Source organism: Eublepharis macularius, chromosome 8, assembly GCF_028583425.1.
Source record: "Eublepharis macularius isolate TG4126 chromosome 8, MPM_Emac_v1.0, whole genome shotgun sequence".
Lineage (NCBI taxonomy): Eukaryota > Metazoa > Chordata > Lepidosauria > Squamata > Eublepharidae > Eublepharis > Eublepharis macularius.
In genome coordinates this window covers 57,335,343-57,362,432 of record NC_072797.1, presented here as the reverse complement: position 1 = coordinate 57,362,432, position 27,090 = coordinate 57,335,343, and the positions used below count along the sequence as shown (strand labels likewise).

Here is a 27,090-nt window from a genome sequence, read left to right as displayed (position 1 = left end):
AAGAGGCAGCGTCTTCCCCGAGTTCGCTCGCCTTTCCCTCCCAAGATTCTTCAACGGCATCTGCAGATGGCAAGAGGCTGGGCTCTCTCCCTGCCCGGCGAAGGAAGGAGGCGGCGGCGGCGGCGAGAGAAGAAACCTGATCTCGGCGCTGACTTAGTAAACAGCGAGGCGGGTTGGGAAGGAGGGAGTGGAGCCGTGCCAATCCAGCCCCCTCCTGAGAGTGGGGCCAACCCCGCACCCGTTCACGCTGCATTGCTAACTGAACGAACAGCGCTCGGCTGGATCGGGGGCGGCGGGGCGCGGCGCTCTGCAGGAGCAGGAAGGGCTTCGCGGGGGCTCGGCAAAGCGATCCAGGCGGGCAGCGCACGACTGCAGACAGAACGGGCCGTCCTCTCCCGCGCCCCCGTTCGCCTGGCTCTCCAAGAAGCCAACTACGGAGGGGCTGTTATGGCTCGTCCCACGAGGAACCGTGCCCAGAGCGCCCCGATGCCGTCGGGGCATCGCTGCCTTCTACCCTCCCTAGCAGATTTCCACCGAGGCCCACCCGCTTCCCGCCTGGAAAGAGGTCGCCCACATCAGGGAACGGGGCAGGGTCGAGGCGACGGGATTACCTGCGTGGAGTAGCAGCCCAAGGCTGAAGAGTAGGACGAGGGCAGGCAGAGGCGGGGGGCGACGGTGGCGCCGCTCTTGCTCAGCCCCGGCGGCGGCGGCGCAGAAAAGGGCCGCTCTCCCCATGCCCGTCCATGCAGCTCCTCGGGGCTCCAGCGACGGGGCGGCTGCGGCGGAGCTGCTGCATGAGCAGGCGGTCCGGCCTCCGCGCTTCCTCCTCTTCCTCCTGCGGTCAGTCCCACGGCGGGAAGAGGCCGCCAGGCCATACGGGAGCGGGAGCAAGCGAGAGCGGCATGGCGGGGGAGGAAAGAAACAGACACAAAGTGGGTGAGCGGCGGATCCGGCAGCCGGGCCCACGACGCGCGGAGACGGCTCGGCGGCGCTTCGCCCTCCTCGCAGCAGAGCCACCCGCCACCCCTGCACTGGAAGCAATCTCGGCTCAGCACACTCGGCTGCCCGCGCCCCCCCGGCGCGCGCTCATTGGCTCAGCGCGCCCGTCCAACGAGACAAAGGCAGCCCTCATAGGAGGCCGGAACTTACCTCCGCCCTCCACCAGTTTCTGGAGGAGAGCTGCCGAGGGAACCGCCGCGGAGGTGTTTACGGCGGCGAAGGCCAATTGTTCGGAGATAAGAAAGAGGAGAGCGCGGAGGCAACACGCTCAAGAGGGGCAACCAAATCTCCCAGTGCTTGCCTTCGCCCTCCTCGACCCCACCACCACCACCCGTTTCTCATACGCCGCTGCGAAGTCAGTCCCTGCAGCCCTGCCCTACTAACGCCTCGCCCCCCTCCAGCCCGCGAGCCCTAGCCAAACAGATCCGGCGAACGAGCGCTCCTCCGGCGTAATCGTAGCTGCTCTGCTAGAGTCATGTGATTTCACCCGCTCCCTTTTTCGCACAGCAGCCAATCACGTTCCCGACGCAGCCCAGCGAAGGACTCCGGCCAAGTTTCGCGTTCCAAAGCGGAACGCAGGTCCAAGCTTGCGGGCGGTGTGATTGGCTGCGGCGAGGTGGAGGGAGCGGAGGAGTCTTCCTTCGACCTCGTCTCCTGAAACTCTGTAGCCCAGAACTGATGACAACCTCCTATTAACGAGTAAGATTCGGGTCCAGAAGCACCTCAGAGACCAACTAGACTTCTGAGAGTGCTCTGACTGTCGAAAGCTCATGCCCTGGAAACCTCCTTGGTTTCTAAGGTGCTTCTGGACCCGAATCGTGCTCTTCTACTGCAGACCAACACGCCTAGCCACCTGATGCTATTGATTAGACTCCCCTTCAAGGAAATCCCGACTTTGAATGCTACGGCCCTAAACGTCCTATTGCTCATGAGTCGACTGGGAGAGGATTGTGCTTGTAGGAACAAGGTCTTTTCTTCTGTTCACCATTAGGATAGCGGCAGTCGGCAAATCAGACACTTCCTGGTCTGGAGGAAAGTGATTGTTCTTAAGTACAGGTATGTCATTGGTGTTAATTTACTAGCGGCAAGCCGGCCTGCACTGTAATCACAAAGAAAATGCTTAGTCACTGGTCTGCTCCTGAGCCAATTGACTTGGTAGTAAGTTACGCTCAGTTCAGGGGAACGTGTTTTGAAGTGACCATTGTAAGGAGTAAAGTCCAGTCCTAAACAGGTCTCTTCAATGGGACTTATTGCCAGGAAAGTGTTTTTAAGATTGCCCTGCTAAGTACATTATTATTGTTGTTGTCCCGCCTTTCTTATTGAGATCCATGCTGATTACACAATGCAAGTGAAATAGAATATAATCAACGTTAAAATTGCTCAAAGATTAACTGATTGTGGTGAACTCTGGCAACAGGGGCAGCTGCCATCAGAGCAGGATGAGGACTGAATGCTACAACCAACACTGAACGGCCTGCTTTCCTTAATCTACCCCTTGTTTTTCACACAGGAGGGCAGCCGGCAGTGAACTCACTAAATAGCTCCCAGGCAGGCGAAGGAGGAGCCTGCAGAAAGGGAGTGCAGGCAGCCTTCAGGAGAGAACTCTAACAGCGTCCAATTTCCTTATCTACCAGTGTAAAGTGGAATCTAATCTTTGTGGATTGCTTTAACACTTCAATACACTTTCCTGTACAGCAGCTCTAGCCAGCAGCTCTCTCCTTGAGGCGGTCAGGCAAGAGGTTTTATTAACCCCCTTCTTCCCAAGCTGTCTGATGCAACACTGAAGCATGGCAATTGGAACCAGATTGCATGAGAACAGGAAAACTGGAAGAGCTTTTACAGGGCTGGTTTCCCAATGCTTTCTCTCTTTTCAGTGATATATTGACTAAACATAAAACAGACACCTGGAACCATGATTCCTCAGACTGTCAAAAGGAAAAAGGCTTCACATAACAAAATTATGCCAGGACATACATTTCAAATTGTCCTTCATCCCCAGGTAACTTATAGTGGACATTTTTATTAAATGGCAGCTGCAGTGCCTAAAAACTAATCTCAGTACAGTGTCCATAAATCAAGAGCCAAGCAAATCCTATAGAGTTTACTCTTCAGCTAGAGCACAATATAGCTCTATATGGTATCCTCATCCTAGTGACACAGTTTGTAAAGATGGTCCATTGAAGTCAGGGAGACTTGTTTTCCACAGGGACACTAAAGCATTTTTTTCTTTGTCAGAGTTTGAGGCCTGAATTGTAACCATATGCAGGCCTCAGACTGAGGGTCAGCTCACACTAAGTCTTGTCTGTTCACAGGCCTGTTGTGTTCTTAACTGGCCTTGCATTAAGCCTTAAACTGCAGCCTGAACCACACAGATTCACACCAGGAAAAGCTTCACCATTTTCAGGCAGGAATGGAGGAGGCGATACTAGCCTTCCTTTTATGTGTGAATGTCCTTAGGGCCACATTGGTGTTGACAAGCTAAATATCTCAGTAGAGTCAGTTTACGTTCTGCCAAGAGTCAATCATGTACGTGCAAAAGTGAACCAACTCTAAAATGTTTATATTTGAAAAGGTAATCATAGTATTCCCAGACTAGTTCCAGCTACTAAATTCAATCACACTACAGCTAATTTCCAGATAGGCTTAATTAGAAATTAAACTGACTACCACAGAACTAACAGTGTAATCCTAAACAGAGTTACCCTTCTATTTATTTATTTTCTTTAGATTTTTATTCCACCCTCCCCTCAAGTGGGCTGAAGGCAGATTATAACAAATTAAAACACATTGAATATAATTTATATGGTATAAAACTGTAAAAACATTTTAAAATGGGCATAGAAGGTATAATTCTATTTAGGATTGCACTGATATTTTAAGTACACTACTTTAGTCTCAAACCCACAGACCAGTCAAGTCTTCATTCATCTCCTGCAATTATGTTTACAGCAAAGAGTTACTCTCTCTCCTGTGACTGAGTGCATGCTTTTTATAGATGTTCACCTGCACTGAACCAATTATTTAATTCTATAATATGTTGGGGGCGGGGTTGTCAGTTAGCAGAAGATACCTTTCTCCCAGCAGTTACATTTTTCCTTATCTTTTTAAAAACTGAATTAAAGTGAAGAGTTCAAAATAGTGTGGGAAATGCACTAAAGTTAAAATAATCTGCAGTAGAAATCCCCCATCCTTTCAGATATGTGAGCACCCAGTCATCCTATTGAATCTCATACATCCATGTTACAGACAGGAAATTGTGCAGCAGCAAGAAAATACTAAGAGAACTTCTCTTTCCTTTTTGTAAATGGCAGCTTCTGATAGCCCCTTCCCAGATACTTCCTATAAAAACCACTCCTGAGGGCAACATTCGCAGCAGGCAAATGTGATGAGCTCCCTCCACGGTTCCATAACAGCCCTCCCACTGCAGAGGGCATTCTTGAGTTACTGTAAACACTCAAGTCGTGAAATGTTACAGCTTTCATTAAAAGAAGCTACGTTTCATCCAAGGTATTTTATTGTTCAGTTGTTGGGGGGAGGGGGACATGATTTTTCCGCTCATGATCTTTTCCACTCGAATCTTCTACAACAATATAAAGGTAGTCAGTGGCCACAAAATGCTGAATTTGTTTTTTAAAATGTTTGCTTTCATATAGTGCCCCTGGATCACGTAACATCCTACACACCCCACACTCATCACTACCACCAATTGACTTTCAAATCAATTATGACTAAGGATGGGATCTTATTTTTGAAATATTGACATATAGACATGGATTGATAAGCTTGTAAATGTCCAGCAAAACCATACAACTAGTCCATGCTCAGAAGCAAAATCCTCTGTATTTTGACAGATTAGTCACTAGTGCTACTAAACACAACAGTATACAAATATCAGAAGCCAAGGGTTTTCCATGGGAGTATCTATCCGATTGATAACCTGATTACTAACTCACTAGGAAGTGTAACCATGTTTAGACTTGGATAGTGTATTTCTTTAAGGGTATGATTTTGAGAAAGCAAGAAAATAAGACAGATTTGAGCATGGTTTAATCCACGCCTTGACTCAGAACACTTGCACACATCCCGAAGACTTCATTTGAATGAACAATAGACAATCAGACAGTCAATGAGTTAAATCTTGTTCTTAAAAAGTGACATATCTCTTTGACTTGATGGAAGTAGAATGTGAAAAGCATAATGATCATAGCCTCATTTCTTTGGAAGGCACTCCCATTCATTATAGTAATATATTACTTCTAAGTAAAAGGTGGTTTGGATCTCAAATTCAAGCTGGCAATAGGTTCCACTGAAGGCAGTGGGAGTTCCGGGCAAGAGGTGGGTTCGAGATGCCAGCTAGTTTTAAAAATGACTCTTCCATCATGGTTCTAATCTTATGGCCGGAGAGAGTCCATTAAGCTAAGTAGGACTGGCTTGTTACTTTCAAGGAGGGCATCATGCAAAATCAGGGAGGAGGGAGTGAAACTGAATATTCCTAAGAGCAAGATTTGGGTCCAGTAGCACTTTAAAGATCAACTAGATTCCTGACTAAGATTCCTAATACCCTCCATGCATCTGACGGAAAAAAGCTGTGGCTCTCCAAAGCTTATGCTACAATAAAGTTGGTTAGTCTTAAAGGTGCTACTGGACTCTTCACTACTCCTGACTAAGGAAGCTTTAACTCTCAAAGGTTCATCCCCTAGAAAAGTAGTTGGTCTTTAAGGTGCTACTAGACCTGAATCTTGCTCTTCTGCTGCAGACTGACATAGCTACCCAGCTGGAGCTATGAACAGTATAAGGATCACTAAAATCAGCTGTGGGTTTCTTTGAGCAAGAAGGTTACCCACCAGGTGAGATTATTTTCGTTTGCAGAATACCTTGCAAACACTGGTATCTTCGAAAGTCAGTGACTGGATCCATGCGAGCACAGACGGACTTGAGCCTCTTTGGGGGCTCGGACCTGGGGCCCCATCGGCCAGGCCGCCCTTTCTAGCCCCCACCATTATTTTGCTTCCCCGCCCTTCTTTGGAACATCAGCAGCACAAACAGTGCTTAATAAATCGGCGGCCTCAAAATACTTGGGTACTTACATCATCTTTAACCCTGCTGGCGCCAATAAGATCCCGCGGCTGGTCAATCCTGCATGGCAGAGGATGGGATGCTTGGCGATTCAGGACCTGATCGGCAATTATCACAGGAAAAACAATGTTAAAAGCTGAAGCCTGGAGCTGCCAGACGGCCCTCTTCGGAGGCCAGGAGGGAGGGCTTCTCTCTAGCTTGCCGGGAAGGAAGTGATGCGATCTTGGGGATTGTAGCGATGAACTGAAAAATGCAGAGTAGCAGGTGCAAAAAGCATTTGAGAGCCGCTGGCCAGAGCAGGGGAAGCGATTCGCTTCCTGCCCATTTATCTCAGGAAACCAGCGCGCCCGTCCCTTCGAAACGAAGTTAACCTCTTACTAGCCGGTAAGCTTCAAGCACTCTGGCAGCTCCTTAACACGCTTAGCGTTCTTTGGGTTCTGCTTTTGTTTTGTTTTATCGCGGGCGAATGTGAAAGTGATTCTCGCTGCCGGGAGGACAGGAGCGGCTTGCTTTTCGGGCCGCTCTGGGACTGACAAGGGCAACACATCCACCTAACTAGAAGCCCAACTCAGTCTCCGTCCGTGACTTGGTGCGCCCCAGAAACGGATCTTCAGGCTGACTGCCAGACTTCAGCCACGCGTCCTCCCCGGCTCTTGAGATCCTGAGTACGTTTCCCCTTGCAACTGAGGAGTCCTATGGAAGTCTACAGGACTTCCGACTTCCAAGCAAATGAGGTTGGGGAGCTGGGGGCGGAACAATCTCCTCGGGAGCCAGGTATACAGGAACAGGTTAAAAATCGCAGCCTAATGCACCGATCCTAGGCTGGTTTCCAAAGAAAGGTGGTTTCAGGATAGCGACCTCCAGGGCGCCTTTCTACCGTTCCCTCCGGTCACCATCCGGCTTAACCGCAACTCCCAGTAAATTGCTCCCGCTGAAAGCCCCGAGGCTTACTTTCAAGTAAGTGTTTGGGATCAAGGGAGCAAGCCGCAACGGGTCTACTCAGAAGAAAGTCCCATGTCATACAACGGGGCTTAGTCTGCGGAAAGGTTTGCAAGGTAGGGATACAGGCCCGGCGCACCCGATCTGGACTGCCGCCTCTGAGTCTTTTCTCCCTTTCGCCTGCAGTTCTCCTCTCCCCGCCTCTGGCTTGCCGCCTTGTACAAACTAGCAAACCGAGTCAGTTCCAACAAGCCGCAGGGATTTAACCTGTTACTGGTGAGAAAAATCGCCGTTGTGACCAGGGATCACTAGGCAAGTCTCTCGGTCTTCGGCTGCCAACCTGAGCACCCAGTAGGACTTCTTCCGCGTAAGCATGGACCGACACCCCTACAGGGTTCCCACTTGGGATCTCTTTAGGAGCCGCATGTAAGAAACTAGCGACTGGGGGCGACGGCGGCCCCGGCCCCGCAGCGCCTCCGGCAACCGGAAGAGCTGCAGACCGAGGCGGCTGCGGCGAGCCCTGAGCCGCTGGGGCTCCTTTTCCGGCAGCGTGTGAGCGCCAGGTGTTCGCGTTGCCCAGGGCGGATTCCCGCCACAAGTGATTTTCCAGGTTCCAGCGGGAGGGGCCGATCGGCTTTCCCCTGGCCGGGAGCGCCGAGGGCAGAGCGGAGGAACCCGCCGCCTCTGCCTCCTCCCCTCCCTCCTCCCCGCCCGCCCGCGACAAAAGCAAACAACTCACCGCCGGCATCGCCGCCTCAGTTGCATCGCTGCCGTTGGCCCCGCCGGAGCCCAAGCAGGCGCGCTGGCTAGAAGGGGGCCGCTCCTCGGGCCAGCCGGAGGCGGACGGCCCCTGCCTAGCGCGTCTCCGCCGCCTTCTAGAGCTGATACAAAGGGGGGAGGGGGGAGGAGATGAGGTGCCTTTAATGACAGCGGGAGGATCGCCCGGCAGGCAAGGGAGAGGCGCGCTGGCAGCCCCGGCGCCCGGCCGTTCGCTTGCGCCTCTTCCTCCTGCCGCAGCCCCTCCCCCGGAAAAACCGCTGGAATGTACCTGTACATCTGGACGATCAGCTGGCGAGTCCTTCTGCTCCCTTCCTCGGCCATGACACAAAGGAGGCTTTCTCTGCCTGCCTCTGGCAACCTTTTCCCTTCCTCTTGCTCATCTCCGAGGGCGCACTTCGACGGAGCCTTCTCCACCCCCGCATACCCCTTTTGCTTTGACAGCCGGCACACAATCTTCCTCTCCGATGGCCGGCCAGTTACTTTGGTGAGGAGCTGGCTTTTTCCCACCCCGTTCCTTTGTTCGCAGCCAAAGCGATGCCCCCTTCCCGCAAAAAAATTTCCCCTGGAGGTAGCTTTCCCGGAATCCACCGAAACAGGCAGGCTAGATGCGACCCTTCTGTACAAAAGGGATTTTTGCGAGGGATTTACTTTTGGTGCCTTTTGGAATCAAAGGTCACCTGGAATTGTACTGAGCGCTTGTTCTCACGTGCGTGCACTCTGTCCGCTGAGAATGAGCAAAGCACATGCACCTCCAAGCGAATCTTTCCCTTCTTTTATTTTTATGCACGTAGCCACCACATGAATCCCCTGTAGAGCTCCGTCTAATTGTCAAGGACAACCCACCCAGCGTCCCTTCGAGTCCAGGGGCCTCGTAGCAGCTTTGAGTTGAACCCAGATGGAGGCGAACTCGGTGGGATGTGCGCTACATGGCTACTTCTGGCCGTGTGCTTTGGCCATACCTGCTGCCCGAGAGCGCCTTGGAGCCTCACATATTGAACTGGGGGCCTTTTGCATGCAACGCCCTGGCCTGAGCCGCAGCTCTTCCTTAGGCACTCTAAGACCTATCTGTGAACAAAGAGCCCGTTATCCTCGGTACCACCTTGCTGAATATGTGACTGGAACCTATCAGAACGAGCGGTCAGGCATGCGGCGGCTCGGCAGACAAAGCCCCAATGTCTGGGAGTGATGTTAGATCCGAGCCTCGGCAGAACAGGTCTTTTTCGGTGATGGCTTTCCTGCGATGAAATGGGCTTTCTGGTCCTCTGCGTATAGACTGCAGGCATCTGAGGTTGGGAAAACCTTTTCTCTGTGACCCACCTTCCTCATCCAGCCTTAACCTTAGATGCCAGATTGCCTAGTTATTCGCAGAGGTGACCTAAGCCCGTTTCAAGATTGGGCTGCAACATTTTGCAACAGCTGCATTCTGTGACCTCCAAAGAGTGCTTTGCAAATGAGGATTTGCCAAGGCATGTGGGCAGGTCACCACCTTTCCTAAGGTGCAGTTGGTGTATCAGCCCAAAGGTCAGAAAGGCCCTTCTGGCCACCAATATTACCTGGGCATTAACAATTTTTGGTGATTTTTGCTTTCCTTAGAGATGTGCTCTTGTGCTTTACTAAATTTTTATGAGCAAATGATCAGGATTGCTTTCTCCAGGCATCCTAGCAAGAGGGCCAACACTCTTCCTTCTTTACATCTTTGCAGAAGCTGGGGTTTTCTGCTTGAGAAGGGAGGGACAGAAGGAAGGTGGATGCACTTGAAGCAATTGAATTGAAAGGCACAGTTTCTGCAGCTGCCAAAGAATACAATGAGATTCCAGGAACTTCGTTCTTTCACCAATTGCAGCTGCAGTTCAAGATTTTCTCCTGCTGGCAATTTATGTTTCTAAACAGCCCTCCTCCTCATTTCCTATCTTAATAATTACTTGGTAATTCTGAGTGCCTTTGCGACTGAAAAACAGCACACAAATATTATGAATATATTGCCTGCCTTTTGAGGTGAGCTGTTCTGTAGTTCTTCACTGTCCAAGGCAATTGGGGTTTTCCAAATTAGCTTGAGAGGGCCTGGGAAAAGTAGCTATAAGTTACTTCCCCAGATGTCATACAGAATAAAAGCCATAGATGTTATTTCCTCCTGTATTTTCAACATGCCTTTCATCTCTGCTCTTCTGTCTTTCCATTTTTACTTCAACACTGTATGGAAAATTCAGCATGAACCAGCATATCACAGCAGTTGCAGTGTTGGACTAGGGTCTGGAAGATCTGTTTTGCCATGGACACTTGCTGGGAGACCTTGGGCCAGTCACATATTCTCACAGTACCCTACTGCACAGGGTTGTTGTTGTGAGGATGCAATGGAAAAGGGGTGGGAGAACAATGTTGTTAGCGGCTTTGTAACCCGCCCCCCCCCCACACACAAACACACTGGGGAAAACCCAGAGTACACATATCCAAATAAATCAATGTTGCGTTCAGAGTTTCAATATATCCTCACTTGTCCAACTGTCTTGAATTGTATTGACTGGCTTGCTTACTTGAGCCATCTGGACTGTTTTTGGTGAACTTTTTTCTCAAGGGAACATTAATGTGACTTTTTAATCTTTCAATAGTTCCCAGCTTTTTTTCCTGCCAGGATTTCTTGAACTTTTAATTGATGCAAGTCAACAGATTACAAAACAGACCAGGAAGGTTCCTCATTTTTGTTTTATTTTCAGAAAAGAAGACTTGTATTTTAGGAGCACAGAAATAAAAAAAAATCTCACTAACCTAGAACCTTACATTACAGTTTGCAGTCCTGAATATACTAATTTGGATAGAAACGCTATTGAAGTCAATATTACTTCTGTGAACATAATACCTTGGTTGAATTACAGAGTTGTTTCTGTTTGGGAAGTTTAATATAGGATGCCATTTTACCGGGGGGGTGGGTTGTCCCCCAATTTTTGGGGTGCTCCCACAGGTTTTAATATGAATGTAGTTAGATGCTTTCTACTAAATATGCTGAAGGAGAGCTTTTTTGAAGAAGAATCATTGTTGTCACCACCATCATCATTGAGGCATGTACTTTTGACCTGGAATACCATATGTTTTCATATGGATGATTGGGTGCTCTGGCACTGACTGTTTTTTAAGGTGTTTCTCCCATCTGATTCATTTAAGGTAGAACCAAAAAAAAAGCTACTCTCAATAGGAGAGGAAGAGCGGCAGCCTTTTTAAACAGAGCTGCTTCTTCAGTGTTCAAAGAGCAGAATAGACTGGGCAAGGAAGCCAGTGGGTGGGAGGATAGCAGCTCTTTCTTGTGTGTGTTTGCAGATGCACTTAAATCAGCAGCATGCTAAAAGGTTCTAATCTCCAGGTGCAAAATTGATCAGTTTTTAGATCACTGAAGGTCTCTACTCTGAGAAATCAGCAGTAATGGCATAGCATGAAAAGAGTAAAAACGGAAAGCTTACATTTCCCATCTGGATAAAACTCAACAGTTTGGAACTTTAACAAACACTTGCTTCTCATCCTAGGGATTAAGTACCCATTTCATGTTAAGAGTACTGCAGCAAGATATCATTATTTTGATTACTACTAGATCATTTTAAGATCCACTGTGGTGGAATGGATCTCTCAATTCAGCTCATCTTAAAGAACTGGTGTAAAGATAAAATGGGATAGTAATCACATGAACACCCTATGCTGAACTTTTCTTGTGTAAACACACTGTCAGGTTCTGCCATGGGCGCCGCCCTGTGAGACACCAACATGCCTGACTTCAGCCTTAAAGGATCTTCAGGGAATATGTGGGATCCTGCTCTGTGGAAGGAGGGGGGTATACCTCACCCTCACACCCTCTCAGTCCACCTGCAGGTCCTTTCAACTTGACATAATCCTAGCTGTCTTCCACAACAGCAGTCTTCATCCAGTTGTTGGCCTTACTCCTTCCCTTCCCTTCCTCTTCATCTTCTTTCCTTCACCTCCTCTCCACTGCTTACTCCTACTCCTACTCTCCCCCTCCCCCACACTCCTACACAACCCACCATGTCCAGTGGGTGGACTTCCCTTATATCCTTTTCCTCATTCCTGGCTCCACCTGCTAGCCGCACCACTCATTTGCCCTCTAGTCCTTGTTGGCGCAGTGTGGTGAGAACTGTAGCTGAGCTATCAATAAGGCTTCCACACACTTATAGTAGTAAAAGTGTATGTACATTTATTTTACAGTGATTTATATACAGGACTTTGTTCTCAGTGTCAAAGTGCTTCACCAAGCACTTAATGGAACAAGCTCCACACTTACACCAGACACAGCTGGCTTATATACATCCATAGCACCCCCCAGTGTCCAATCTCTGCACATCAGGTGAGGTGACAAAAGCTGTTTCTTCGCTCTTGCATCATCCAAGGACCTGTCAAATAGATCTTTTACATCAGTTGTGACAGACAGACCTAAACAGCAAGATGCACACATGCTTCTTGGCTCATTATGTCAACAGTCCTGGCCTTGTCTGCCACAAGCAGCTGCACCAGGGGTAGCTAATCTGGCTGCTTTGGGCAGCTACAGCTGTGTTCTCTTGGCTGGCTGCCAAGCATCCTCTGCTCAGAGCTTCCAGCAGCCTCAGCTTGTCCCTATGATTCCCTTCTTCCCTGTTTGCAAGTTGGGGTGTGGCCCTGTCCTGCTTCTGCTGCCTTTCCTCCCCTGCCGATAAGGTTGCTGTCTGGCTGGCTGATGGCTGGCTGTCCCTATCACTTGTGCCATCTCCCTCTGCCCTGGTCCCCTCCTGGCTGTCCTTACTCCCCCTGTTGGGGCTCTTAACCTTCTACTGGAGGGTGGGGCTAGCTGGCTTCCACCTGCCCCGCCTGACCCTTTGGGACTTGGGAGCTGCTCTGCCCTCCTGTGGCTGGGGTGCCTCTTTCCCCCCTTCTCTTGTTGGTCTGCGCTGGCTCTGGGTGTCTGTTTGGGTGTCTGGGTAGTTGTCCCCCAACTGTCTTCAATCCCCTCTTCCTGGTAAGTCCGGGGGCTGAGCCTCAGACTCCGGACACACACACTGTGACCATTCTAAACAGCTGGTCTAGCCTCAGCTGAGGGGAAAGATAGATTATTTGGACATCTGCATGTGACACAAGAAGAGACATTTACAGTTTTTATTATTTAGGACATTTTTATCTCACCTTTCTTTCAAGGAGCTCAGCACAAGGGTCATCATTCTTTTCTCCATTTTATCCTCACAACAGCTCAGAGAGGTAGGTTAAGCTGAGTGAGAATGATTGGTAGAAGGCCACTTATCAGTCTAGAAGCCAAAGAGATTTGAAGCTGAGTTTTCCATGCCCTACCTAGCATGACTGTCTAACCACTGCATCCCATTGGCTTTTAGTGCAGCAGATCTACACAAGCCACCATGTATATCCCATGTGAGTTTCCTGACTACCTGTATAGAATATAGAGATAGCCTTAGTATTATTTTGCTAGTTCAGGTACAGGGGGAATCTTGCCCTGGGGCCCTTGATGGTTCTTGGCACTCTTTTTAAATTAATGAATTAAAGCTCTAAGATAATGGCTATCACCACATCTCATGGCAATGAATTCCATAACTGATTTATGAGCGGTGTTGTACTTCCTTGTAGGTAAAGGTGCCTGTGCAAACACTGAGTCCTCACTGACCCATGGGGGGATGTTGCATCACGACGTTTTCTTGGCAGACTTTTTACGGGATGGTTTGCCATTGCCTTCCCCAGTCATCTACACTTTACCCCCAGAAACTGGGTACTCATTTTACCGACCTCAGAAGGATGGAAGGCTGAGTCAACCTTGAGCTGGCTATTTGAACCTGGCTTCTGCCAGGATCTAACTCAGGTCATAAGCAGAGCTTGGAGAAGAGCCCTGTGGTGCAGAGTGGTAAGCTGCAGTACTACAGCCCAAGCTCTACTCACAACCTGAGTTTGATCCTGGCGGAAGCTGGGTTCAGATAGCTGGCTCAAAGTTGACTTAGGGCCAAACTACAAGTGACAAATGACACTGAACGGCAAGTGTATTCCTCCCTGTTCACTTGCTCTCCACTTGTTCTCCACTCAATGCACTTGCTGTTCAAGTGTCCACAAAGGTAGGAAAAATGTGTTTGGTAAGAGCCTTGCAAATCTGATAAGGAGGGCTTTAAACTAAATCCTATGGAGGAGAGAGACAAAAATTCAAAGCTTATAACTAGAGGAGGGAACACTGAAGACCTGCAGGGAGTGGAACATATGTTAGGAAACATTAACTTGCAGGTAAGCACAGAAACAAAAACCTCAGGGCATATAACTCATGGCTTCCGATGTCTCTACACTAATGCACAAAGTATGGGAAACAAGCAGAATGAAGTCCTAAAACAGGAAGGGGACTATGACATAATAGGCATTACTGAAACTTGGTGGAATGACGCTCACAATTGGAATACTAGGACTGAGGGATACAACTTGTTCAAAAGAGATAGACAAGTAAGAAAGGGGGGAGGAGAAGCATTATATGTAAAGGATACTTATGAAGAAGTACATGCATATGAGCACTGGAAATTCAGTTGAGAGTCTCTGGGTAAAAATAAAAGGCATAAGAAATAATAGTGATACTATGGTGGGGGTCTGCTATAGACCACCAAGCCAAAGTTCACAAAGAGATGGGACACAGTGATCATGGAAGATTTCAGTTACCTGGATGTCTGTTGGAACTCTATTTATTTATTTATTTATTTATTTATTTATATTCCGCCCTCTCTGCTCTAGCAGGCTCTGGGTGGATTACAGTATGATAAAAAGCATTTACAATATAAATTATATTAAAACAGTTTAAATAACAATATAAGACAACAGTATAAAAATAGTATAAAATAGATAGCAGCACTCAGTAACACTGTTCACCACCTGAGCTACTATTTAAAGTGTAAAAAACTAGATGGTGGATGCATCTGATTGGGAAGGAATCTGATCTCCTCTATTTGGCCAGTGGAGGCCAAGCCCAGCCTCAACCATACGCCTGGTGGAACATCTTGTCTTACAGGCCCAGCAAAAGGATAACAAATCCTGCCAGGCCCTAGTCTCATCCAACAGAGAGTTCCACCAGGTTGGAGCCAGAACCGAAAAGGCCCTGGCTCTGGTTGAGGCTAGGCAGGCCTCCCTGGGGACAGAGACCACAAACAGTTGCTTATTTCCTGATCATAATGTCCTTTGGGGCACATACAGGGAGAGACAGTTCCTCAGATACACTGGTCCCAGTCCACATAGGGCTTTATAGGTTAACACCAAAACCTTGAATCTGATTCAGTACTCCACTGGTAGCCAATGCAGCTGGCGCAATACTGGTGTTATGTGCGCAGTATTTGGCACTCCAGTATTTTGAACCAGTTGTAATCACTGGATCAAACCCAAGGGAAGCCCCATGTAGAGTGAGTTACAGTAGTCCATCCTAGAGGTGACCATTGCTTGAATCACTATAATTAAATCGCGGGTTAAGAAATACAGGACAAGATGCCTGGTCTGTCGCAGATGGAAAAAAGAGGACCTGGCAACCACTGCGACCTGAGTCTCCATTTTCAAGGAGGCATCTAAGATCACCACCAAGCTCCTGACCCTCAGAACTGGTGTGAGTAATGCCTCATCAAGGGCCGGAAGCCAGGGTCCCAAATCCACATACCCACGACTCAAGTACAGGACCTCCGTCTTCATGGGGTTTAATTTCAGCCAACTCTGCTCCAGCCATCCAGTCATGCCTTCAAAAGCATGCTCCAGAACATCAGGGGCTGAGTCATACCATCCATCCATCAACAGATATAATTGGGAATCATCAGCATACTGATGACACCCAAGTCTGAAACTTCACACCAGCTGGGCGAGGGGGTGCATATAGATATTAAACAATAATGGGGAGAGTATTGCCCCCTGAGGCACACCATACACCAGTGGGTGGCGAGACAACAACTTCTCCCTCAGTGCCTCCCTCTGTCCCCGATCACGGAGAAAAGAGACAAGCCATTGTAGGGCCATCCCTCGAATCCCCACATCGGTGAGGTGGTGGGTCAAAAGATCATGGTCGAACATATCGAATGCTGCTGACAGATCTATTAATATCAGCAGAGCCAATCCACCTCGATCCAGGTGTCTGTGAAGATCATCCGTGAGGGTGACCAACAGTGTCGCCGTCTCATGTCCTGGGCGGAAACCAGATTGGAAAGGATCCAGGGCCAAGGTATTCTTCAGGAAACCCTGAAGTTGTTCCTCCACCACCTGCTAAATCACCTTACTCAGAAATGGGAGGTTCAAGACTGGGCGGTAACTGACCGGGTCGGCAGGGTCCAATGGTTTCTTTAGGAGAGGCCTCACCATGGCCTCCTTTAGTGCCCTGGGGAAGTTGACAATGGCCTCCAAAGGATCCCGTAGTCCATCAGCACTGGCTTTCACCAGCCATGATGGACACGGGTCCAGGAGGCACATGGTAGGTCTCATTGCCCACAGGGTCCTGTCAACCTCCTCCCCAGAGAGTGGGCTGAAATGATCGAATATCAGCCCTGAAGCTGGCCAAGGGGCCTCTAGTTCATGTACTGTGTCAATCATGGCTGGCAAGTCGTGGCGGAGAGACAAGATTTTATTGGCAAAGAAGCTCACAAACGCCTCACAACGAATGCGTGAATTCAAATTCTGGCAGTCTCCCTCTGATAGGGAGACCAGCGATCATACCACATTAAACAATTTTGCTGGGCATGAGCTAGCTGATGCAATGGAGGCTGCATAGAATCTTCACAGTCTTCACTGCCACCTCATAGGATTTCATAAACAACCTATAAGATGTTCTTGCCTCCTCATCCTGAGTTCACTACCACACAATTTCTCTGCTAAAGGTAAAAGGTCAAATAAATTCCTAATTTGTTTTGATGACAACTTCATTTTTCAGAAAGTAGAGACGGAAACAAGGAATTCTGCTATCTTGGATTTAATACTAGACATGGGCAAGAACCACAAAAAAAACAAAATATGCGGTTTGTGATTTGTAGGTTTCCACAAACCAGGAACCACGAACTCCCATGAACAGGGGCAAGTTCCTGAACCAGTTTGTGGTTTATGGTTTGTGGGGTTTAAATGCCCCTTTCCGGTTGCTTAGCAGCATGGAAAGGGGCATTTAATCATTTAAAGGGCCCCTTCCTGCCACTTGCAAGCAGCAGGTCCCTTTAAACTATCAGCTGGCAGGCAAGGGGAATCCCCCCCCGCCTGCCAGCTGGTAGTTTAAAGGGACCTTCTGCTTCCAAGTGGCAGAGCCCTTTAAACAGCCCAACCCCCACAAACCCCAGCCCCAGCCCCTCCCCCTCCTCCTGCGAGGGGCGGGAAGGCCATTTTTGGCCTCCTCTGTTGCTGTGCGGGCAGGGCAGCAAACAAGGCTGAAAACAGCCTTCCAGCTCCTCAAATGGCTGCTGTGGCAGCCATCTGAGGGGTGGGAAGACTGTTTTCAGCCTCCTTTGCCACTGTGTGGGCCTGCAGGGCAGCAAAGGAGGCCAAAAGTGCAGCAGCCATTTGAGGCAGTGAAGGAAGCCACTGTAGCAGCCATTTGAGGGGCAGGAAGGCTGTTTTTGGCCTCCTCCGCTGCTCTTCAGGCCCGTGCAGCTGCGGAGGAGGCCAAAAATGGCCTTCCTGCCCCTCGCAGGAGGAAGGGGAGGAGGCCGCAGCCACGGAGAAGACAAGGTAAGTGAGGACTTCTGGCTTGGAGTTCATGGAGGGCTGAAGCAGCTCAGGGAGCTGGGTTGTCCGTGCTGCTGTTTGTGAGGGCTAGTGGGGTGCCAACTGCCCAAAGCTCCCTGTTCTCAGGTGGAGAACAGGCAAGTATGCTCAAGACCCCGAGAGTGTGAGTGTCTCGGCTGTGGGGGGGGGATCTATGCAATGATAACCCACCCAGCCTTGAGACCTCGCTCGTAGACGGGTGGCAAAGATCTCTGCAGCAGCTCTGGAGTCAAGTTTTTGGCTTAAGACCTCCGTACCCAAGCTTCAGCACTAAACTGGGAATACTGGCCTATCATAACTACTGAAACAGCGATTACAACCCATAAAGAAGATTTAATAAGGTAAAGATTGCTATCTCTTTATGTGAGAAGAAAAATGGTAAAAGAAACTGAATCAAATTAGAAGACAAAAATTGCAAAAGACTTAATAACTTACTGTGAATATTCTGGCAAAGTAACTGAGAAAAAAGAATTTTTTAGAGAGGAGCTAACGCGGAAAATAGATTATTGTTTACATACCTGCGGCTTGTAAGAGATAGCAAAGTGTGAGAAAGTTGAAACATCGCGAGAAACGCTGTGTCGAGAAGAGAAACCGGAAGTGCGTCAGTGCAATAGAAAGACTGGCTGGAAGCGGCCTCTGAGGAACCGGAAGAGGACGTGCACCATTTTGAAGAAGGGAAAGAGCTTGACCTCAAATTGGGCGGAAGTAGGACATTTTTGATAAGGGAAAGGGCATAAACTTCAAGTAAAAACCATAGAGAAAAGACGCCCGACATTTTGGATGCTAAGATCGCAAATTTTTAAAAGACTTTGTTAAAATTTGACGCTTAAGGTGAGGAAAGTAAATCAGCCACGCCACAGAGTTAAAGAAAAGAGCGGACTCGTGGGAGCGAGGTAAGGCAAGCCCCACTATGTCGAAGAAAGAATGGCAAACAGTGCTGGACAGTCTTGATAAAAAAGTCGCAGAGGGGAATAAGGAGATCAAAGATAAGATGCAAGAGATTGTGAAAGACATTAAGGAGCTCAAAGAGACTTTTAAATCAGAGATGGTGGAGCTGGTTAAAATATTGATGAGGTCAAGAAAGAATTACAATCGACACAGCAGAAAGTTAAAACAGTGGAAGATGAAACTGACAAGTTGGCTGTATCACACAGGATAGAAACCAAGGGTTTGAAAGAGAGAATGGCCATGGTGGAATGTAAGCATATGGAAAAACAACTTAGATTTCACGGAGTCCCGGAAGTGGAAGGGAAATCAACCCAAGAGCAGATTTCAGAAGTACTAGCAGAATTTTTGAATAAGGAACCGGAGGAAGTGGCAGCCTTTCTGGATGTGACATACAGAATCAACTCAAAATATGCAGCACAAAAAAACCTACCAAGGGATATAATAGTCCAATTTACAACGAAAAGAACAAGAGAAGAGATTGTGAGTAAGCAATTTCAAAACCCTCTGGAAATTGGTGGGAAAAGAGTGAGAATAATGAAGGAACTTCCTAGGGGGGGGTTGTTAGAGAGGAAGAAATACAGAGAACTAGTACAAATGTTGAAAGAATTGAACATCAGATATAGATGGGAAATACCAGAAGGATTGAGTTTTGAGTTTCGTGAGACCAGAAGAACACTCAGATCTGGACAGGAGATGGAAATGTTCATAAAGGACTATGAAAAAGACTTACCCAAAAGATCTAAAATTTGATAATGGAGTGCAAAATTATATCTTGGAACATAAACGGACTAAATTCACCTTCGAAACATAAAGCTACTTTCCACTGGCTATCTAAACAACATTGTAATATAATTTGTTTGCAGGAGACACATATTAGGAAACAGGATGTGAAATATTTAAAATTTGCTAAATTGGGGAAAGAACTTGCAGCGGCGTCAAAGCAGAAAAAAAGAGGAGTTGTTTTATATATTAAAGATGAGCTGCAACCGAAAGTGATTTTAAATGATCCAGAAGCTAGATATATAGCAGTGGAAATAATTTGGAATGCAAAGAAAATACTTTTGATTGGGATTTATGCACCGAATGGCGCTAAAGAGAACTTTTTAAAAGACTTACAGAACCAATTGGATGGACTGACATATGCTCAAAAAATTCTGGCAGGTGATTTTAATGGAGTAACAAATTTGGATGATGATAAAAAACCGAAAGGCGCTCATAAAAAAAGAGGACTTTTGCCAAAATCCTTTTTTGGAATTAAAGATCAGGAAAATTTGGAGGATGTTTGGAGAAGAAGTAACCCTAAAATAAAACAATATATGTTTTACTCGGCGAGGCACTCGACACTGTCAAGAATTGATATGATCTGGGCCTCTAAAGATCTGGCGGTATGGACTAAGGAGGCGGAAGTAATGCCTAAGGTAGGCTCAGATCACAATCCAGTAATGTGGAAATTTGGGAAAGGCACCAAAAGACGAGGATGGAGGATAAATGAAGACCTGCTGCAGTCAGAAGACAAGATAATGCTACTACAAAGAGAGACCAAATTCTTTATACAATATAATCTAAATAAAGGTGTTTCGACTGACAAAGTATGGGATACCTACAAAGCAGTAATAAGAGGAACTTTAATGGATTTAAACACAAGAGACAAAAGGAGAAAAGAAGAAAACAGGCAAGAAATTATGGAAAAGATAAAGGCCAAGGAGTTACAATTAAAGAAAAGACCTGAGAAGAAGAAGTTGTATCAAGAAATAAAAATTCTGCAAGAACAGTTGAGAGTAATGAACAATAAAGAATTAGAGTGGGAATTGAAAAAAGTTGCTTGATAAGATAAAAGAGTTTGGAGATCTGGCTGGATTTTATGTTAATAAGAAGAAATCAAAGATACTATGTAAGAATATGACTAAACAAAAGCAGCAAGAATTAATGGAAATTACCGATTGTGAAGTAACACATAAAGTTAAATATCTTGGAATTGAGTTAACTGCGAAGAATATTGATTAATTTAAGAATAATTATGAAAAGCTATGGTAACAGATTGATAGAGATATGATTAAATGGAATAAACTAAATCTATCATGGCTGGGAAGAATAGCGGCAGTTAAAATGAATGTGTTACCACGAATCATGTTTCTATTATAAACAATTCCAATTATTAGAGATACTAAACGATTTGAAAAATGGCAGAGGAAGATCTCTGACTTTGTGTGGGCAGGCAAGAAACCACGAGTAAAAATGAAAGTTTTGTGTGACGCTAAAGAAAGAGGTGGACTGCAGTTGCCAAATATTAGACTATACCACGAAGCAATATGTTTAGTTGGGTTAAAAGAGTGGATGTCACTGAAAGATTGTAAGCTCTTAACATTGGAAGGTTATAAGAAGCTGTTCGGATGGCATGCTTATTTGTGGCAGGATAAAATAAAAGCTGATTCTATGTTTTTGCATCATTATATCAGAAGGAGCCTCTTCACGATCTGGAAAAAATATAAAAAATATCTAGGTGAAGGCATCCCCTCTTGGGTGGTACCGTTTGAAGTGATTGTTCCGAGAGCTATCTACAATAAAGAACAATGTTTACCATATAAAGAGATATTGATTATGGAACAGAAAATGATAAGAATTGAATCGGAGGAAGAGTTATCTTCTTGTTACGGATGGTTCCAATATAGACAGATCAGAGACCTTTATAATTCGGATTGTTCAAAAGAAGGAATTAAATGGGAAAACTCAGAGTTGGAAGAGACTATACTACAAGAAAGCAAAAAGAAGATATCTAAGATTTATAAAATACTTTTGAAGTGGTATACAGAGGATGAGACGGTCAAAGTACAGATGGTGAAGTGGGCAATTAATTGTCATAAAGAAATAACAATGGAATCATGGGAATATTTATGGAAAACTACACTGAAGATTGCAACTTGTACCAGTATTAAAGAGAATGTTTATAAAATGATCTATATATGGTATTTAACGCCAAAGAAGATTGCGCTTGGAAATGCTAAGATGTCAGCTAAATGCTGGAAATGTAAAAAGCATGAAGGATCATTGTATCATATGTGGTGGACATGTGAAATAGCCAGACAGTTCTGGGGAGATATTATAGAAGTAATAAATGAGATATTGCAGATTCAAATAAAGAAGAACCCAGAACTATTGCTATTGAACTTAAGCATGGAAGATGTTCCTACTCAATACCGAACATTACTATTTTATATGACGACGGCAGCAAGAATTTTATATGCGCAAAAATGGAAGGTGCAAGAAATACCAACTATTGAAGATTGGATGCATAAATTGCTGTACATGGCGGAAATGGGTAAAATGACAAGGAAGCTGAGAGATCAGAATCCAGCGGAATTTTTTATGGACTGGGGAAGATTGAAAACATATTTAGAAAAGAAGTGGGACGTAAAGGGGGAATTATGGCAATTTGAAAATTATTAGAATGGATTTGTTATTAGAAGAGATAGAGTCTTTACCATATGAAGTGAAGTATTAGCTAATTGTTAGCCCAAATGTAAGTGGACTTAGAGTTAATAGATATTGTTAGAATTACTAAAGTAGATATTTTATCCGACTGTTAGTTAATTTAAATTTAAATATATGTGGAGCTAATATAAAGTAATAGATAATAGATTTTAAGTTTATAACTAGGGGTGTGCAAAGGCACACTGTTTCATGTTTCTCTTTCGTATACAGGCAAAACCCGAAATGGCTAGCCGTTTCGGGTTTTGCGTTTCGGGTTTGTTTCGGGTTGTTTCGGGTTTCTTTCGGTTTTTTTCAATGGGAAAATGCCTCCGTCTTCTAGGATGCCTGGGGGAGGCATTTTTCCACCGAATCAACCCAAAATTGGTGGGGACCTTCCTCTAACTCCTCTCTTACCCCCCAATTTTCAGACCAATTGGACTTTGGGGGGCCATGTTATGGCCCCCCAAACCAGGTCCCCCTATCCTCTCATTAAAAAAGGAAGGTGAGCAGCATATTGTTAGCCTGCTGCTGCTCATCTTCTTCTTCATTATTTCCTATGGGGAAAAATGAAGGGGCAGGCTTCCTTTGCCAGGGGTGGCATTTTGCATGCAAAATGCCCCCCAACCCTCTGGGGCCCTTCTCCCACCCTTCCTCCCACCCCCCACCAAGGCTCAGCCTGCTCCCACTTGGGGGGGCCATTTCATGGCCTCCCCAATTAGGTGCTCTAATCTCTACCACTGACAGCTGGGGGAGGCTTGTCTTGCCAGTGGTGGCATTTTGCATGCAAAATGCCCCCCAACCCTCTGGGGCCCTTCTCCCACCCTTCCTCCCACCCCCCACCAAGGCTCAGCCTGCTCCCACTTGGGGGGGCCATTTCATGGCCTCCCCAAGTAGGTGCTCTTATCTCTACCACTGACAGCTGGGGGAGGCTTGTCTTGCCAGGGGTGGCATTTTGCATGCAAAATGCCCCCCAACCCTCTGGGGCCCTTCTCCCACCCTTCCTCCCACCCCCCACCAAGGCTCAGCCTGCTCCCACTTGGGGAGGCCATTTCATGGCCTCCCCAAGTAGGTGCTCTCAGCCCCCAAAGTCCACCCCCTACTGCCCCATACAAACCCAATTCCCCCCCAGCTGCCACACACAGGCCCAAATCCCAACATTAGCCCCTCACAGACCCAAATCCACCCCCAGCAGCCCCACACCCACCATAACCCCAGGAACAGGCTGGCCAGCCCTCCCCCTTTGGGAAGTTCCTAACTCTCTTTCCCAGGGCAATTCCACACAGCCCAGGGATGCCACAATGGGAACACTCCTGTCCTGAGTGCCAACTCATCCCTGGGAAAGAGCACCTGACCTGGCACACAGACAACCACCCCCTGACCCTCCACCACCACCTACAGAGAAGGCTGGCCAGCCTGCCCCATTGTTCCCAATGATGGGAACCAACCTCACATCAAAGAAGGGAACACACACACAATGATTCAAGCTTAAAAAAACTTTATTTTATCACTTTCAAATTACAATAGGTCAACAAATCACAACATATCACACTAATTGTCCCCCACTCAAAAGCACTACACAATTAACTACACATCAGAGAATCTTTAAAAAAAATATTTGTTTTTGAAAAGGACAAACTCTAAATTTTAGAACATATTCAGGTTACATAGTAGGAGGACACAACTGGGCATGGAAAAAGAAGCCCACATTAGACAAGAAGGGGACCAGACACAGCAAAGCAAAGCAGAGGCTGGCACACTTGTTTGAGAGCCTGGTGGGAAGCCTTGTAAGAAGGGGACCAGACACAGCTAAGCAACCCCACACCAATCCAATTTGTGGAGCATAACTGTGAGTGCCAGGCCAGCTAGCAGAGAGAGGCACTGAAGCCAGAGCAGCAGGCCTGTGTGTGGGCCAGAGGCTGGCACACTTGTTTGAGAGCCTGGTGGGAAGCCTTGTAAGAAGGGGACCAGACACAGCTAAGCAACCCCACACCAATCCAATTTGTGAAGCATAACTGTGAGTGCCAGGCCAGCTAGCAGAGAGAGGCACCAAAGCCAGAGCAGCAGGCCTGTGTGTAGGCCAGAGGCTGGCACACTTGTTCGAGAGCCTGGTGGGAAGCCTTGGAAGAAGGGGACCAGACACAGCCAAGCAACCCCACACCAATCCAATTTGTGAAGCATAACTGTGAGAGCCAGCCAGAAGACAGGCACCAAAGCCACCCAGCAGAGCTTCTGTGTAGGCCCAAAGCTGGCACACTCATTTTAAATTCCTGTGAAACAGTAGATCAAGCCCACCCCACACTCAAGCATGAGAAAGTAAACATTAAAGAAGGCAAGCACAACAACCAATGCTGAACCCCCCCACCCCCAAACATTGTCTGCTCAACCTGTCCCCCCAGGCCATGCCAAGACTTAACTGAAACACCTTTTTGCAGAGGCAGGCCACAGCAGCACATTGCCCAGCATCAAAAAACTTACAAAAATTTTAAAAAGGCCTACCAGGTGTCCTCTCAGGATGTCCAGCACAGTTGATCCTCCAGGCAGATGTCCTCCAGGTGCAGTCTCTCTTCTCCTCTCTCGGTCAGCAGCAGCAACAGAAGTGTTCCAGACCAGTCTTGCTCCAAATTTAAATCCCCTGCTGCAGCCTCAGCCAAAGAGGCTGGCATAAGAATGCAGCAGTAGGATTGGTGACTCCTAAAGTCCCCCTCCCCTGCCTTTCCCCACCCAGACTCCAAGAGTCACCCTCCTCCTGCTCCCCCTCCCCTACCTGTTAATTTTGGCAGGAATCTCTGCTTCCACTGCTTTGCAAATGCAAAGTGCAATGCTAGCAATGCACCTTGCATTTGCAAGGCAAAGCACAGGATTCCCTTCCCTCCTTTGCAAGAGGGGTGGGGGGTGACAGAAGGAGTGAGTGATTCACTCCTTCTCCCCCCCTCCCCTCTTCTTAGAGCCTGCAGGAAGCCTTAGCTTCCAGCAGGATTTTGCTAGACGCTTGCAAAGGCAAGCGCCTAGCAAAAACAAAATGGCAATTCTTGAAACCCGAAAGAAACCCGAAACAACCCGAAACGTTTCGGGTTTTTTTCTTTCGGATAACCCGAAACGTTTTGGGTTTCCTGAAATGTTTCGGATAACCCGAAAGAAACCCGAAGCAGTTTGTTTCGGGTTTCTTTTGGGTTTCAGAAACCCGAAACGCACATCCCTATTTATAACAATATTTTTGAAGTTAATAGATAGGGCTTAGTTGAATAAAAGAGTAAGTAAACATGAGATAAGGAGTTACAGAAAAAGGGGACAGATTGGGAATAGATTAGGCTATAGGGTTGGAAAGCTGTTGGAAGTCTTGGAAAAGTGGGGGAGGGAAAGGGTGGGGGAAAGGATAATGAGATGCTATTTGAAAGTTGTATATTAATATTCTCACCTAATAAAAATGTCTAAAAAAAAAAGAGAAGACAAGGTAAGTGTGGGGCTGGGGCATGGGGTGGGGGGCTGGGGTTTGTGGGATTTGGGCGTTTAAAGGGCCCTGCCTCTTGCAAGCATCAGGAAAAGTTTAAATGGCCATTTCCCTGCCCTTTAATATGAACCAAACAAACCAGTAGACCAGTTCGTGGAAGTTCATAGAAACGAGCTTCCACGAGCCACTGGTTCGCGAACCACGAACTGGGCTGGTTCATGGTTTTTTTTGTTTGTATTCAGGTTTGTGCCCATCTCTACTTGATACTCACCAACAGGGAAGAACTGATTGACGAGGTGAAAGTAGTGGGTACCCTGGGTAGCACTGACCATGTAATTTTGGAATTTATAGTCTTGAGGAAGGGAAAAGCTGTACATAGTCAGACATATAGGGTGTGATAAATAAATTTTTATGCAGGGCTCAGAAACCTAATTAAAGAATTCTTTGTTTGGGTCGTTAGCCGAACCTATCATGTGGCATAGGAAGCATGGTTATAGGTTGTTGTGAGCTCATTTTACTGGCTGGTATGTGTGTGCAGGAGTGAAAATAACAAAAGCGTACACTTAGTTTATATTTAGAAAAGAAATTATTGCAGGAACTCCATACTCTGATAGGAACGGAGGAGAGATAGATCCTAACTACCTATCTAGTCTAAGAATGGACATGGATGTCAGGGCAAGGCCTGCATCCATGCTGCCATGATGGAGGGAGGAAAAGGAGAGAGGTGTTGCCTGGAACAAAGCGAGGAAGAGAAGAAGTGAGAGGGAGGAAGTCGGGGGAGGAAATCCTGAGAATAGCAATCTGCATATTAAAGGACAGTCAGAGCAGTAAACAATAGTAAAGAGTAAACAGAGTACCCTGACCTCTCTTTCTAACTCTTTGGTTTGTCCCACTCTGAAACCTGAGGCGAGAGACAGCACTGGATCCTCCTCTTCCAACAGGGTGGACTTCAGGAAAGCAAATTTTAACAAACTGATAGCTATGCTGGGTAGAATCACATGGTCAGAAATACTTAAGGGTGGGAGTTTCTTAAAAGCAAAACATTGAAAGCACAATCACAAATGATTCCTCTGAGAAGAAAAAAATGGGAGGAGCTTAAAGAAGCCATGGTGGCTTCATAAACAGCTTTCTAATGAATTGAGAAATAAAAAAAAGACTCATTTAGGACATAGAAGGAGGGCCTTATAACCAAGGATGAATATAAACAAATAACCAATGCTTGTACGGAGAGTGTTAGAAAAGCTAAAACTCAGTATGAGCTTAGGCTAGCAAGAGATGCTAAAAACAACAAAAAAGGGTTCTTTGCTTATGTTCAAAGTAAGAAAAAGAGCAAGGACATGGTAGGCCCATTGCAGGGACAGGGAAGTGAAATTGTAACCAGCGATGAAGAGAGGGCAGAACTGCTCAATTCCTACTTTTCCTCAGTCCTCTCCTGTGAGGGAAATGATGCTCAAAATGGCAATAACAGAACACATGATGGGGGAAGGGAGTTACAGCCTAGGATCAGCATAGAGGTAGTATGTAAACACTTAGTTTCTTTAAATGGAACTAATTCCTCAGGGCCAGAAGAATTGCACCCAAGGGTACTAAAGGAACTCGCAGATGTAATTTCTGAGCCTCTGTCCATTATTTTTCAGAATTCTTGGAAATCAGGCAAGGTGCCAGAAGATTGGAAGCGGGCAAATGTTGTCCCCATCTTCAAGAAGGGGAAAAAGGAG

General features: G+C 46.8%; 1 protein-coding gene across 3 annotated transcripts in view; it reads right to left on the bottom strand.

Moving 5' to 3' along the window:
* The window catches only part of RGMB (repulsive guidance molecule BMP co-receptor b), a 35,648-nt gene extending 27,880 nt beyond the window's left edge, over nucleotides 1-7,768 (bottom strand). The window contains exons 1-3 of one of the 3 annotated variants that reach the window (XM_054986616.1): nucleotides 7,754-7,768; nucleotides 6,087-6,173; nucleotides 612-835 (exon numbers count right to left, since the gene is read on the bottom strand). In XM_054986616.1, the coding sequence (XP_054842591.1) occupies nucleotides 612-835; nucleotides 6,087-6,091 (229 nt within the window). In that variant the 5' untranslated portion in view covers nucleotides 6,092-6,173; nucleotides 7,754-7,768. Of the gene's footprint in view, nucleotides 1-611; nucleotides 836-1,149; nucleotides 1,334-6,086; nucleotides 6,274-7,753 lie in introns of those variants that run through there. The other 2 variants (XM_054986617.1, XM_054986618.1) reach the window with 2 other exon arrangements.
* Nucleotides 7,769-27,090: the final 19,322 nt, after the last annotated feature.